Source organism: Sapajus apella, unplaced genomic scaffold (assembly GCF_009761245.1).
Source record: "Sapajus apella isolate SASKATOON/1434 unplaced genomic scaffold, GSC_monkey_1.0 scaffold62, whole genome shotgun sequence".
NCBI classification, from domain to species: Eukaryota; Metazoa; Chordata; class Mammalia; order Primates; family Cebidae; genus Sapajus; species Sapajus apella.
Genome location: NW_022437002.1, coordinates 678,557 through 691,431, shown reverse-complemented (window position 1 = coordinate 691,431; position 12,875 = coordinate 678,557). Strand labels below are relative to the sequence as shown.

The following is a 12,875-nucleotide window of genomic DNA, read 5'->3' as shown; positions in this document are numbered from 1 at the left end:
TAGGCACCTGTAATCCCAGCTACTCCGGAGGCTGAGGCAGGAGAACAGCTTGAACCTGGGAGCCTGAGGCAGGAAAACCACTTGAACCTGGGAGGCAGAGGTTGCTGTGAGCTGAGATTGCACCACTGGACTCCAGCCTGGGAAACAAGAGTCAAACTCTGTCTCAAAAAAGAAAAAAAAAAAATGGACAGGCATGGTAGCTCACCCCTGTAATCCCAGCCACTCGGGAGGCTAAAGCAGGAGAATCGCTTGATCCTGGGAGGCCTGGATAATTTTTGTACTTTTAGTAGAGATGGGGTTTTTCACCATGTTGGCCAGGCTGGTCTTGAACTTTTGGTCTTAAGTGATCCACCTGCCTCAGCCTCCCAAAGTGCTGGGATTACAGACTCGAGCCACAGCACCCCACTTTTTATTTTCGCCTTTTGTTTTTTAAGAGAGAGGGTCTCACTCTGTTGCCTGGGCTGGAGTGCAGTGGAGTGATCATAGCTCACTGTAGCCTTGAACTCCTGGGCTCAATAAATTCTTTTTTTTTTTTTTTTTTTTTGAGACGGAGTTTCGCTCTTGTTACCCAGGCTGGAGTGCAATGGCGCGATCTCGGCTCACCGCAACCTCCGCCTCCTGGGTTCAGGCAATTCTCCTGCCTCAGCCTCCTGAGTAGCTGGGATTACAGGCACGTGCCACCATGCCCAACTAATTTTTTGTATTTTTAGTAGAGACGGGGTTTCACCATGTTGACCAGGATGGTCTCGATCTCTTGACCTCGTGATCCACCCGCCTCGGCCTCCCAAAGTGCTGTGATTACAGGCTTGAGCCACCGCGCCCGGCCGGGCTCAATAAATTCTACCACGTCAGCCTTCCAAGTAGCTGGGAAGGAGCACACCAAGCCCAGCTAATTTAATGTTTTAATGTAATAATTTACAACAAATAAATATTTTTGGGAGAAGTCACTAAGCCTGATCTTCAATGTATTATACACAGTTAAACCACAAAAAAACTCTGAAATCATTACTTTTAAAAAACATGGCCATTTGGCAGGGCATGGTGGCTTATGCCTATAAGCCACCAGCACTTTGGGAGGCTGAGGCAGGCAGATCACCTCAGATAAGCAGTTCAAGACTAGCCTGGTCAACATGTGAAACCCTGTCTCTACTAAAAATATAAAAATTAGCTGGGCATGGTGGCACATACCTGTAGTGACAGCTACTCAGAGGCTGAGGCAGGAGAATCACTTTAACCCAGGAGGTGGAGGCTGCAGTGAGCTGAGTTTGAGCGCCACTGCACTCCAGCCCGGGCAACAGAGCGAAACTACATCTCAAAAAAAAAAAAAAAAACAAAAAAAAACCCATGGCCATTTGCATTTGGAAATTCTATCCTAAGAGTTCAGCTACTCTTAGAGTAGAGTTTGGTTCGGCGTCTCTCGGCCTAGATCTATTGACATACGTCATAAGGTGGTGGGAGGCTGTGAATTACAGGATATTTAGTAGCATCCTTGGCTGATAACCCACTAACTCACTAGGTGCCATTAGTACACCCTTGGTTGTGATAACCAAAAATGTCTCCAGATGCTGTCAATGTCCCCTGGGAGGCAAAATCACTCTAGTTGAGAATAATTAATTTGGCTAAAGAATAAAAGATCCAGCCAGGCACAGTGGCTTATGCCTATAATGCCAACACTTTGGGAGGCCGAGGTGGACAGACTGCTTGAACCCGGGAATTCAAGACCAGCCTGGACAATAAAGCAAGACCCTATCTCTACAAAAAATACAAAAATTTGCTAAGCACAGTGGTGTGCACCTATAGTCTCAGCTAATCAGAAGGCTGAGATGCGAGGATAACCTGAGCCCAGGGAGGGCAAGGCTGCAGTGAGCCATGATCTCCAGGCTGGCTGAGTTTGAGACCCTGCTCAGGGTAAAAACAAACAAACAAAAAATCCTATTCAGAGAAAAGTTTGGAGCTATAAGGGAAAAAGTTTTTCTACCTAGCATGACAGGTATGTTGTGAAGTATATAATGTTCTGTAGAGTGTCTGGAATATTTTTTTTTTTTTTTTTTTTTTTTGAGACGGAGTTTCACTCTTGTTACCCAGGCTGGAGTGCAATGGCGCGATCTCGGCTCACTGCAACCTCCGCCTCCTGGGTTCAGGCAATTCTCCTGCCTCAGCCTCCTGAGTAGCTGGGATTACAGGCACGCACCACCATGCCCAGCTAACGTTTTTGTATTTTTAGTAGAGACGGTGTTTCACTGTGTTGACCAGGATGGTCTCGATCTCTTGACCTCGTGATCCACCCGCCTCGGCCTCCCAAAGTGCTGGGATTACAGGCTTGAGCCACCGCGCCCGGCCTGGAATATTTTTTTTTTAATTGGGCCAGAGTCTCGCTCTGTTGTCCAGGCTAGAGTGCACTGGCGCTGTCTTGGCTCACTGCAACCTCTGCCACCCGGGTTCAAGTGATTCTGCTGCCTCAGTCTCCCGAGCTGTGGGGACTACAGACATGCACCACCATGCCCGGCTAATTTTTGTATTTTTAGTAGAGACGGGGTTTCACATGTTGGCCTGGCTGGTCTCAAATTCCTGACCTCAGGTGATCCACCAACCTTGGCCTCCCAGTGCTGCAATTACAGCTGTGAGCCATTGCTGCTGGCCAAGTGTCTGTAATATTAATTATTATCCATTCCCACAGCATGGTACACTCATAGGAGGGTTGTAGTTTTCATTAAATAAGGCTACAACTGGAAGTAATTTTTTCCTTTTGCTCAAATGTTATTAATTACATGAATAAGTTCCCAATAGTGGGACTACTGAGCAAAGAGCAGGGACATCAGGTATGAACAGCCAAACAGCTTTTCCAATGCTGCCACCAGCAACATCTGAATGTATCAGCCTTTCCAAATCATACTCTATCCCGACTATCAGCTTCTGCAGGAGTGGGGCTAGTTCATCTTTAGTACTCACAGCCTGGCAAACAGCAGGCATTCATTAGTTACGACTTGAATTGGATCCCGCTTCAGCCTCCTATCCAGCATATGGATGCCCTGATTCTCAGCAAACAAAAGAGTGTCTGGAGGGGAGTCTACAGTCTACCTTCCCTACAAGACTCACGCTTTAGGGATTGCCACGCTCAGCCGCACAGGTTTAGACCCCAGTCCCACTGCTCCCTGGCACTCCGTCAGGGCTCGTTTCTGTTCCAGTTCATCTGTGAATTTCACAAAACCATAACCCCTGCATGAAAAACAAACAATATACAATTTAGATCACAAATGTGATGAAAGTCTAAGAATGGAAACATGAAAAAGAAGAAGGATAAGAAGGTAGACAGGAATGCAGAAAGGAAAAGAGGCTGAGGAGAGAGAGAGAGAGAGAGTCCATTAAACTAAAGGAAGGTCAGAGTATGTGAAAAAAAATATATATATATATGTAGGAAGTGGCCGGGCGCGGTGGCTCATGCCTATAATCCTAGCACTTTGGGAGGCCGATGGGTGGATCACCTGAGGTCAGGAGTTCAAGACCAGCCTGGCCATCATGGTGAAACCCCATCTTTATTTAAAAAAAAAAAAAAAAAAAGGAAGGGAGGAGAGTCCCATCAACAGGTGTCTACATAGTGTCAGGATTCAAGCACAGAGGATTCTGAGATCTACGGGAATTCCCACATTCAGTTCACCATCCTTCTCGACACCTTTACCCCTGAGGAACATTCCCAAATAGGAGTTTCTCCCACACTCTGCTGGACAGTAACTATTAGAATATTATTCAGCAAATATTTACAGAGTCTGCCCTGTATGCCAGGCACTGCACTATGCACAAGATGCAGCAGTCACAGAAGGACAAGATTCCCACTCTCCTGAGCTCAAATTCTAGCAGGGGGATAAAATTAATGCTAGCTAACATTTAATGAATACTTATTTCCCTTGCACTGTACTAAGCATTTTCTTTTCTTTCTTTTTTTTTTCTGAGACAGAGTCTTACTCTGTCCCCCAGACTAGAGTGCAGTGGGCAATCTTGGCTCACTGCAACCTCCTCCTTCTGGATTCAAGCAATTCTCCTGCCTCAGCCTCCCGAGTAGCTGGGACTACAGGCATGCACCACCATGCCAGGCTAATTTTTTGTATTTTTAGTAGAGCCAGGGTTTCTCTGTGTTGCTCAGGCTGTTCTTGAACTCCCGACCTCAGGTGATCCACCCACCTCAGCCTCCCAAAGTGCTGGGATTACAGGCGTTGAGCCACTGTACCCAGTCAATGTTTGTATTTTTTTAGTAGAGATGGGGTTTTGATGTTGGCCAGGCTGGTCTCAAACTCCTGACCTCAGGTGATTCACCTGCCTCAGCCTCCCAAAGTGCTGGCATTAAAGGTGTGAGCCACCATGCCCACCCTGGTTTTTCTAATTTTGAAGTGGAAAACTCTTTTTCTTTTTTTTTTTTATGGAGACAGAGTCTCGCTCCGTCAGCAAGGCTGGAGTGCAGTGGTGCAATCTCGACTCACTGCAACCCATACCTTCCGGATTCAAGCAATTCTCCTACCTCAGCCTCCTGAGTAGCTGAAACTACAGGTGCATGCCACCATGCCCGGCTAATTTTTTGCATTTTAGTAGACACAGGGTTTCACCATGTTCCCTAGGCTGGTCTGGAACTCCTGAGCTCATGTAATCCGCCGGCCTTGGACTCTCAAAGTGCTAGGATTACAGGTGTGAGCCACTGCACCCGGCCTGAAGTGGAAAACTTCTAACTACACTGAAAGGCTCAGTAATAATAATAGGCAAAACAGTAAACACCTATGAAGCATTTCAAATGTGACTTATTTATATTGTATCCTTTAATCCTTAAATCAACCCTACAGGCAGCTACTATTAATCAGCTCCATTTTACAGATGTGGCTGTAAGGGTCACGGAGGCGCCAGTAACTTGTCTTAAAAGTTACAATACTGGCATTCTCCCTCACCAGTATTGGAGCTGGGATTCGAACCAGGCAGTTTAGCTCCAGAGCTTGTGGTCTTAATCGCTATGCTACATGGCCTTTCTAAAACATCTCTACTGCTGGGCGCGGTGGCTCAAGCCTGTAATCCCAGCACTTTGGGAGGCTGAGGCGGGTGGATCACGAGGTCAAGAGATCGAGACCATCCTGGTCAACATGGTGAAACCCCGTCTCTACTAAAACTACAAAACATTAGCTGGGCGTGGTGGTGCGTGCCTGTAGTCCCAGCTACTCAGGAGGCTGAGGCAGGAGAATTGCCTGAACCCAGGAGGCGGAGGTTGCGGCGAGCCGAGATCGCGCCATTGCACTCCAGCCTGGGTAACAAGAGCGAAAACTCCGTCTCCAAAAAAAAAATAAATAAATAAAACATCTCTACTCAGGACAGAATGCTGAAACTAACACAGTAAGCATCAGTAACAGTTAAGGTCTTACTTAGACACGCCTGTCTGGTCCAAAACCACCTTGCCTCCCCGACAGGAGGGATAGACTTTGACGAAGAATTCATACAGCATGCCATCATCCACATCTGGGGTCAGGTCCCCCACAAAGAGGGAATACTCAGGGCTGAGGAGAGAGAACAAGAAGATTCAGAGGCAAAGACCGAAATATCTGCTCTGAAGAGCTCTTTCATATATTCCAGGTAAAGTTTTCCCAGGCTCCTTAAGGAACACATATGATGACTCTACCTAACCAGGGCCTACTTGTTTCATTATAGCAGTTCTGGCAGAAGAGTTATGGAAGCAGTGCCTGCCCCCAGTCCCTCACCCACTACACAGAACTCGTCTGACTCCGGGTATTACATGAGTGCAGATTCGGGGATGGGGTCAGAAGTGCATCTCTGAGGCACTCAAAAGATAAGCCTCATAAAAATGCATTATGCATTCCTTGTATATTTTAAACATCAATGTTAAAAGACAGAAAAAAAGAACTAGATCTTTGCTCCAAAGGACATAAAGCCTAGCAAAAAAAATAAGTCCCCAATCTTTTTTTTTCTTTTTTTTTTGAGGCAGAGTTTTGCTCTTGTTGTCCAGACTGGAGTGCAATGGTGCGATCTCAGCTCACTGCCTCTGCCTTCCAGGTTCGAGCAATTCTCCTGCCTCAACCTCCCAAGTAGCTGGAATTACAGGCACGCACCTCCATGTCCAGCTAATTTTTTGTATTTTTATTAGAGTAGGGGCTTTGCCAACCTCCCAAGTAGCTGGAATTACAGGCACGCACCTCCATGTCCAGCTAATTTTTTGTATTTTTATTAGAGTAGGGGCTTTGCCAAGTTGGCCAGGTTCATCTTGAACACCTGATCTCAGGTGATCCACCTGCCTCAGCCTCCCAAAGTGCTGGGATTAGAGGTGTGATCCACCATGACCAACCTTTCTTAAAAACCACCGTGAGCTTGTGGGTGATACAAATCGGGCCAAAGTTTGTCAACTCCTGCTATAGGAGGGCAATTCTATTCAAAAAATAAATGAACACACAAATCTTTGTTATTTTCTTGTTGTTGACGTGGAGTCTCGCTCTGTCACCCAGGCTGGAGTGCAGCAGCATGACTGCAGCTCACTGCAACCTCCACCTCCTGCGTTCAAGTGATTCTCTTGCCTCAGCTTCCCAAATAGCTGAACTATAGGCACGTGCCACCATGCCCAGCTAATTTTTTGTATTTTTTTTGTAGAGGTAGGGTTTTACCATGTTGGCCAGGCTGGTCTCCAACTCCTGACCTTGTGATTCATCTGCCTCAGCCTCCCAAAGTGATGGGATTACAGGCATTAGCCACCACACCCAGCCTACCTTTGTTATTTTATTTCAAGTATGCTACACATTCCTTGTATATCAAGAATACACAAAAGAGCCAGGCACAGTGGCTCATGCCTGTAATCCCAGCACTTTGGGAGGCCAAGGCGGATGGATCACCTGAGGTCGGTAGTTCAACAACAGCCTGACCAACATGGAGAAACCCCCATCTCTACTAAAAATACAAAATTAGCCAGGCATTGTGGTGTATGCCTATAATCCCAGTTACTCAGGAGGCTGAGGCAGGAGAATCACTTGAACCTGGGAGGCAGAGGTTGCAGTGAGCCAAGATCATGCCATTGCACTCCAGCCTGGGCAACAGGAGCGAAACTCTGTCTCCAAAAAAAAAGAATATACAAAATCACAAAGAAAAATAAAATTGCTATAACAAACCACTTGAAGATAATCACCAAAATGCTTTGATATATATACTTTTGTCTTCTTATGGCTTTTCTTCTAAATGTTCATAAACACAATCCATCCTATTTTGTTGATAGTATTTTTTTTCAGTTTCGACATATTGCCAACATCTTGACATGTCAGGATACTGCAACATAACTTGTTAGTGATACATAGCATCCTAACTAATGACCATAATTTAATCACTTCTACTATTAGGTTATTTGGGTTTTCCCCAACTTTACCCGTTATACACAATACTTCAATGAACACATCTGAGGCTAATCTTTGCATACATCCATGAATAAATCCTGAAAAGCAGAATTATAGGGTCAATGCATATAAACATTTTTAAAGCTTTTGGTACAGTTTTAAAGCTTTCAAATGGCAACCTGAAATGCCAATTTATGTTGCTCTAACAGGTCAATTCTTTGGGTTTTGAGACAGTTTCACTCTTGTCGTCCATGCTGGAGTGCAGTGGTGCGATCTCCATTCACTGCAACTTCTGCCTCCTGGGTTCAAGTGATTCTCCTGCCTCAGCCTTCCGAGTAGCTGGGATTACAGGCGCCCACCACCATGCCTGGCTAATTTTTTTTTGTATTTTTAGTAGAGACGGGGTTTGCCAAGTTGGCCAGGCTGGTCTCAAACTCTCAGCCTCAAGTGATCCACCCACCTCGGCCTCCCAAAGTGCTGGGACTACAATCGTGAGCCACCACGCCCGGCCTCTTTGTTTTTTCTCTTGAGACAGGGTCTCACTCTATTGCCCAGGCTGGAGTGCAGTGGCACAATCATGGCTCACTGTAGCCATGATCATTGTAGCCCTCCCCAGGCTCAGGTGATCCTCCTGCCTCAGCCTCCTGAGTAGCTGGAAGTACAGGTACATGCCACCACATCCGGCTAATTTTTATATTTTTTTGTAGAGAAAGGATTTTGCCATGTTGCCCAGGCTATTCCTGAACTCCTAGGCTCAGCAATCTGTCTGCTTCTGCCTCCCAAAGTGCTGGGATTATAGGTGGGAGCCACTGGACCTGGATAACAGACCAATTCTTATTGAATAAAACTTCAATACTCTGAGGAGTAGCAGCGGGGGAGGCCAGGGATAGGGACCAAATACAGAAAAGCCATGGCCTTGCATGAAGCACACCAGGAAGGTCCACCAGAGCAGGGAAGTGAGAAAGGCGGTGCCCCTCACCAGGGGACAAAGTGCAGCCAAGCAGGTTCCCCTCCTCCTATATGGCGGTAACTGGCATAGGGACACATCTTATCTCTAGACACGACTTTGTACCTACCTGTTATCTGGTTGTTTCCCATAAGTGGCATAGTTGAGTTTAAAACGTTTCGCCTGGAAATTTAAAAATAAACGAACTAAAACAGAGAAAGGTGTTTCAAGAGTTGAACAATATTTGAAAAAAACTGAAATAAATTACCTTGGCCAAAACATCTCCCCCTCTCTAAGCCTCAGCTTTTTCTCCTGTATAAAATGAGGGGGTTGCACGGATGACCGCTAAGGGCACTGCCAGCTCCATGGTTCTATGAGCCCAGGTGTGCCAGCTGGTGCAGCTGTAAGCTAAGTAACTGTGGGAAGAGCAGAATGCAACTCTCTTGAAATGTGTCCTTGCTGCTGCCAGCCTGTTCTAGTTTCTCAATCAGGCAAGAGGTCTAGAGTTTCGAGTCTTCTGTTATGGGAGGCAGCAATGCAGAATGGGAAGGGCATGGATTTAAGAAGCAACCAGTCTTCTGTCTGAATCCTGGCTCTGCCACTTACTACCTGTGTTGCCTTGGGCAAGTTATTTCACTTCCCTGGGCCTACAAAGATAACAATGCCTACTGTACGGGGTTGTTACAGGATTAAATAAAAGGATTACGTAAAATAAGTATACAGTAGGGATTCAAGAGATTGTCGTAAGCAATAACAATAATAATGGTAACATCATCATTATCTACATGTCCTTACAGGTGTGGCTCCTGGAAGGGGTTTCCCATTAATTTTATGCAAACACTTCTCAGCTGTGGCCAAATCTGCGAATTCTACAAAGCAGTAGCCAGCTGGGATCCTGGAAAAAAAGCAAACAGAGAAAGAAAAGGGTTAAAGATAAAATGACTCAAAATGAGGGTGGGCGCGATGGCTCACACCTATAATCCCAACACTGTGGGACAGTCCCAGCTTTCTTGGGAGACTGTAACCAGGAGGTGGAGGTTGCAGTGAACCGAGATCACACCACACTGCACTCCAGCCTGGACAACAGGCTGGTTTGAGACTCTACCTCAAACAAAAAAGAAAATAAAAAGACTCAAGATGAGTGTTAGCCTTGAAGGGAGAAACAAATGGTTTTCCAATCTGAGTCAACACTGTCTTTGTTCCCTCCAAAACCCAGCTCAGACCTAATTTACAAATCTGAATATAAGGACTGCCAATCTGGCCCAATCCAAGATTCATTGATCTTAATTAATTAATTAATTATGAGATAGATCTTGGCTGGATCTCGGCTCACTATAACCTCTGACTCTCAGGTTCAAGCAATTATCCTGCCTCAGCCCCCTGAACAGCTGAAATTACAGGTGCCCACCACCATGCCTGGTTAATTTTCCTATTTTTAGTAGAGACAGGGTTTTGCCATGTTGGTCAGGCTGGTCTTGAACTCCTGACCTCAAGTAATCCACCCACCTCCACCTCCCAAAGTGCTGGGATTACAGGCCTGAGCCACGGCATCTGGCCCCAGACTCATTTAGTAAACATTTATTTATGCATTTTATCATGAGTGAAGTACTCTTGCCAAACTTGTTTTATGTAATCTCATCAAGCCTTTAAATATAATATCCAGTTTCCAGGAAATTTTATGGATAGACTATGTAAAACACAAGTAAAACAAATGAATCCAGAATGTAGGATCTTATATAAGGACAACTAGTCTTACCTCCTTAAAAAATTAAACAATATGAGAAAAGAAAGAGGTTGGCTTTTGTACATTAAGAGATTCAGACAGAACTAAATGTTATCCAGGTTCCTAGATTGGATCATAATTCACTAATAAACGAAAAAAACTATCAATATTGTGGGGACAATCATAAAAATTTAAATGTAGGCCGGGCGCAGTGGCTCATGCCTGTAATCCCAGCACTTTGGTAGGCCAAGGGGGGCAGATCAGGAGGTCAGGAGATAGAGACCATCCTGGCCAACATGGTGAAACCCCGTCTCTACTACAACTACAAAAAAATTAGCTGGGCATGGCGGCGCACCCTGTAGTCCCAGCTACTCAGGAGGCTGAGGCAGGAGAACTGCTTGAACCCAGGAGGCGGAGACTGCAGTGAGCCGAGATCGTGCCACTGTACTACATACTACAGCCTGAGCGACAGTGTGAGACTGGTCTCAAGAAAACCAAATCACATAGCTGGTATGTGCTAAAGTATGATCTAAAGTCAGGACAGCTGACTATTTATTATTTGAGATGGAGTTTCACTCTTGCTGCCCAAGCTGGAGTGCAATGGCTGGATCCTGGCCCACGGCAACCTCTGCCTCCTGGATTCAAGCGATTCTCCCACCTCAGCCTCCCAAGTAGCTGGGATTACAGGCATGCACCATCCCACCCTGCTAGTTTTGTACTTTTTTAGTAGAGATGGGGTTTCTCCCTATTGATCAGACTGATCTCAAACTGCCAACCTCAGTTGATCTGCCTGCCTTGGCTTCCCAAAGTGGTGGGATTACAGGCATGAACGACCGAGCCCAGCTGAATATTTATTTAAGAGACAGGGTTGGAAACCATCATTCTCAGCAAACTGACACAAGAGCAGAAAATCAAACACTGCATGTTCTCACTCATAGGCGAGTGTTGAACAATGAGAACACATGGACACAGGGAAGGGAGCACTACACACTGGGGTCAGTTGGGGGGATATAGGGGAGGGACGGTGGGGGGTGGGGAGTTGGGGAGAGATAGCATGGGGAGAAACGCCAGATATAGGTGAAGGGGAGGAAGGCAGCAAATCACACTGCCATATGTGTACCTAGGCAACAATCTTGCATGTTCTTCACATGTACCCCAAAACCTAAAATGCAATAAAAAAATAAAAAATAAATAAATAAATTAAAAGAGACAGGGTTGGCCAGGAACTGGTGGCCCAACACTTTGGGAGGCCAAGGCAGGCAGATCACCTAAGTCAGGAGTTTGAGACCAGCCTGGCTAACATGGTAAAACCCTGTTTCTACTAAAAAATAGCTGGGCATGGTGGTGCATGCCTGTAATCCCAGCTACTTGGGAGGCTGAGGTGGGAGTAACGCTTGAACCTGGGAGGCAGAAGTTGCAGTGAGCCAAGATTGTGCCATTGCACTCCAGCTTGGGCAACAATAGCAAAACTCAGTCTTAAAAAAAAAAAAAAAAAGAGAGAGAGACATGGTCAGGCCAGGTGTGGTAGCTCATGCCTGTAATCCTAGCACTTTGGGAGGCCAAGGCAGGCAGAACACTGGAGGTCAAGAGTTCAAGGCCAGCCTGGACAATATGGTGAAACCGCTGGGTGCAGTGGCACGTGCCTGTAGTCCCAGCTACTTGGGAGGCTGAGTGGGAGGACTGCTTGGGTCCAGGAGTTCTCGGCTGTAGTGCGCTATGCTGATCAGGTGTCCGCACTAAGTTCAACATCAATATGGTGACCTCCCGTGAGCGGGGGACCACCAGGTAGCCTAAGAAGGGGTGAACTGGCCCAGGTCAGAAACACAGCAGGTCAAAACTCCCGGGCTGATCAGTAGTGGGATCTCGCTACTGTGAAAAGCCACTGTATTCTAGCCTGGGCAACACAGAGAGACCCCATCTCTAAAAAAATAAAAAATAAATAAATAAAATAAAATATGGTGAAACCCCACCTCCACTAAAAATACAAAAATTAGCTGGGTGTGTTGGCAGGCACCTGTAGAACCAGCTACTTGGGAGGCTGAGGCAGGAGAACTCATTGAACCCAGGAGGCAGAGGTTGCAGTGAGCCAAGATGGTGCCACTGCACTCCAGCCTGGGTGACAGAGCAAGACTCTGTCTCCAAAAAAAAAAAAAAAAAAAAAAAAAAAAAAAAAAACAGGGGGGGGAGCATCACACACTGGGGTCTGTAGGGGGGAAATAGGGGAGGGACAGCAGGGGGTGGGGATAGCATGGGGAGAAATGCCAGATATTGGTGATGGGGAGGAAGGCAGCACATGACACTGCCATGTGTGTACCTATGCAACAATCTTGCATGTTCTTCACATGTACCCCAAAACCTAAAATGCAATTTAAAAAAATTGGAAAAAAAATAAATAAAATGGTGAGGTTGGAATAAATGATATGTAAAGTCCCTGCCAACTCAAAGATGTTACGCTTCTGTGCTGCTGTAATTTTGCATGTCAGCTGAAGGACCCAGAATATCTGAATGATGGCATTGGGAGTAGTTAGAATGGAACTGAAGAAGAAATTTTGAAGAGTGAATTATGATTTAGTGAATCATAGAAAAGATCTAGGCAATGAGTAAGAGAAAAGGAGAAGGGAAAGTTAAAAAAAAAAAAGGCCGGGCGCGGTGGCTCACGCCTGTAATCCCAGCACTTTGGGAGGCCAAGGCGGGTGGATCACGAGGTCAAGAGATCGAGACCATCCTGGTCAACATGGTGAAACCCCGTCTCTACTAAAAATACAAAAATTCAGCTGGGCATGGTGGTGCGTGCCTGTAATCCCAGCTACTCAGGAGGCTGAGGCAGAATTGCCTGAACCCAGGAGGC

At 46.0% G+C, this 12,875-nt stretch overlaps 1 protein-coding gene across 1 annotated transcript in view; it reads right to left on the bottom strand.

Moving 5' to 3' along the window:
* TRNAU1AP (tRNA selenocysteine 1 associated protein 1) overlaps positions 1 to 9,222 on the bottom strand; it is a gene marked incomplete at its 5' end in the record, with an annotated part of 17,803 nt that extends 8,581 nt beyond the window's left edge. Inside the window, 4 exons of the mRNA XM_032247579.1 lie at positions 3,097 to 3,216; positions 5,394 to 5,525; positions 8,435 to 8,487; positions 9,100 to 9,222. Coding sequence (XP_032103470.1) covers positions 3,097 to 3,216; positions 5,394 to 5,525; positions 8,435 to 8,487; positions 9,100 to 9,222 — 428 coding nt within the window. The remainder of the gene's footprint in view (positions 1 to 3,096; positions 3,217 to 5,393; positions 5,526 to 8,434; positions 8,488 to 9,099) is intronic.
* Positions 9,223 to 12,875: the final 3,653 nt, after the last annotated feature.